The 2,896-nt window shown below is 51.4% G+C and overlaps 1 protein-coding gene across 1 annotated transcript; it reads left to right on the forward strand.

Moving 5' to 3' along the window:
• Window positions 1-1,261: 1,261 nt before the first annotated feature.
• On the forward strand, window positions 1,262-2,797 carry LOC110580489 (potassium voltage-gated channel subfamily A member 10). The gene has a single exon (XM_021690204.1). It carries the CDS (start codon window positions 1,262-1,264, stop codon window positions 2,795-2,797), a length of 1,536 nt encoding a protein of 511 aa, XP_021545879.1.
• Window positions 2,798-2,896: the final 99 nt, after the last annotated feature.

A 2,896-nucleotide genomic window follows, 5' to 3' on the forward strand; every position in this document is an offset into this window, starting at 1 on the left:
TCTTGGGGCACCTGAGTGGCTCATTTGGTTAAGTGTCTGACTCTTGATTTTGGCTCAGGTCATGATCTCAGGGTCATGGGATTGAGCCCCACATTGGGCTCCACCCTTAGCAGGGAGTCTGCTTGAGATTCTCTCTCTCCCTCTGCCCCTCCCCCACCTCTCTCTCTCTTTCTCTCAAATAAATAAATCTTTTTTAAAAATTTATAAATAAAGAAATAAGAAGTCATTCCCCACAAACATCTTAGACATATGCCAAAAAAAATACCAATGGCTGTTGTCTTCTAGAATCCCTATTACATGAAGAATTTGGCAAAAACAATAGCTATGATTTAATGATCTTTCCAACAGATACAGCATTTTACATACGCTATCCCATTTGATGTCGCCTCCAACCAACCCTGGCAGTTACTTGCAGAGGAGGGCCCAGGACCAGATGGCTGGCGCGCACTACCACAGAGGGTCTGTCGGTTGGCCGCCCACCTCCGTCCTCTTGCTCTCCCTCCCAACAGAATCAGCTGGGTTCTTGCCTCCACCCTGCCTCACCACTTGGCCCAAGAGCAATGGCGGAGGTGATGAGAAGTGTTTGCACCCTAAGAGAAAGAAGCTGGCTGAGGGGACATGGGAAAGTGTGGGGAGAACTGAGGGACTTCATTCAAATAAAAAATTACCTGCTTTTTTTTGTAATTTTTTTTAAGATTTATTTATTTATTTGTCAGAGAGAGAGAGCAAGCACAAGCAGGGGGAGCTGCAGGCAGAAGGAGAAGCAGGCTCCCCTCTGAGCAAGGAGCCTGATGTAGGACTCAATCCCAGGACCCTGGGATCATGACCCGAGCCGAAGGCAGACGCCTAACCCACTGGGCCACCCAGGCATCCCAAACTACCTACTTTGTTATTAAGAAACATTAACTTCCTCTTTCATTATGGCCTCTCTCTGCTGTTGTGCAGGGAGACCCTGTTTTGCTGGAGGAAGAGTTGTCCTCTCAGCCAGGCTCCTTCTTTGTGATCTCCTCTAGTGATTAGTGGAGGCAAGCTCAGGGGGTGCAGGTGGCTTTCGAGAGAAGAATGGTGCCCAAGCAGCCACGAGGTTCCTTCCCCAGCTAAAAGTAAGTCATTTTTTAACCCGTTGGTATATCTCACCTCAATGATCCAGAGCCCACTGTAGCCCATCCTGGCTCCTGCAAGATGACCTTCCTCCTCTCCACAGTTCACTGCAGGCCAGGAAGACTGAGGGTCTTCATGCTGCTTTCCTGACTCCCTTAGGATGGATGTGTGTGGCTGGAAAGAAATGGAGGTTGCTCTGGTCAATTTCGATAACTCAGATGAAATCCAGGAAGAGCCAGGCTATGTCACAGACTTTGACCCAACCAACCCAAAAGGCCGGCCTGGGAGCAGCCCCTTCTCCAACTGGAAGATCCTCATCGGTGACAGCACCAACCATGAGACGGCCTTCTCCAAGCTCCCAGGAGACTATGTCGATTCCCCTGGGCCTGAACCAGTGGTCCTGAATGAAGGTAACCAGCGGGTGATCATCAACATTGCTGGGCTAAGATTTGAGACCCAGCTCAGAACCCTCAATCAGTTCCCTGAGACCCTCCTGGGAGACCGGGAGAAAAGGATGCAGTTCTTCGATTCCATGAGAAATGAGTATTTTTTTGACAGGAACCGGCCCAGTTTTGATGGAATCCTGTATTATTACCAATCAGGTGGGAAAATCCGGCGCCCTGCCAATGTCCCCATCGATGTCTTTGCTGATGAAATCTCCTTCTATGAACTGGGGATCGAGGCCATGGACCAGTTCCGGGAGGATGAAGGCTTCATCAAAGACCCTGAAACGCTGCTCCCCACCAATGACTTCCACCGGCAGTTCTGGCTGCTCTTCGAGTACCCAGAGAGCTCCAGTGCTGCCCGGGGCGTGGCCGTGGTCTCTGTGCTGGTTGTGGTCATCTCCATCACCATCTTCTGCCTGGAAACACTACCGGAGTTCCGGGAGGAGAGGGAGCTAAAGGTGGTGAGAGACCCCAGCCTCAACACAAGTAAGTCAGTCCTCTCCCACACCATGTTCACTGACCCTTTCTTCATGATCGAGTCCACCTGCATCATGTGGTTCACCTTCGAACTGGTGCTCCGGTTTGTGGTCTGCCCCAGCAAGACCGACTTCTTCAGGAACGTCATGAACATCATCGATATCATCTCCATCATCCCCTACTTTGCAACCCTCATCACGGAGCTGGTCCAGGAGACAGAGCCCAGCACCCAACAGAACATGTCCCTGGCCATCCTGAGGATCATCCGGCTGGTGCGGGTCTTCCGCATCTTCAAGCTCTCCCGGCACTCCAAGGGGCTGCAGATCCTGGGCCAGACGCTGAAGGCTTCCATGCAGGAACTGGGGCTGCTTATCTTCTTCCTCTTCATTGGGGTCATCCTCTTTTCTAGTGCCATCTACTTTGCCGAGGTGGATGAGCCAGAGTCCCATTTCTCTAGCATTCCTGATGGCTTCTGGTGGGCAGTAGTCACCATGACAACTGTGGGCTATGGTGACATGTGCCCAACCACCCCCGGGGGGAAGATTGTGGGCACTCTGTGCGCCATCGCAGGGGTCCTCACCATTGCCCTCCCTGTGCCTGTCATCGTCTCCAACTTTAACTACTTCTACCATCGGGAGACTGAGAATGAGGAGAAGCAAAACATCCCAGGTGAAATTGACAAAATCCTTAACAGTGTTGGCTCAAAAATGGGCAGCACAGACTCTCTTAGCAAGACCAACGGTGCCTGCTCCACAGAGAGGTCCGGGAAGTGACCTGTCCAGGGCTACTTGCTCCCTGAGTCTCCCTGTTTGTGTTTCTTTGTCTCTCTCTGTTTTTCTCTGTGTGTCTCTCTGTCTCTCCCCTTCTCTCTC

This window comes from Neomonachus schauinslandi, unplaced genomic scaffold, assembly GCF_002201575.2.
Source record: "Neomonachus schauinslandi unplaced genomic scaffold, ASM220157v2 HiC_scaffold_1360, whole genome shotgun sequence".
Lineage (NCBI taxonomy): Eukaryota > Metazoa > Chordata > Mammalia > Carnivora > Phocidae > Neomonachus > Neomonachus schauinslandi.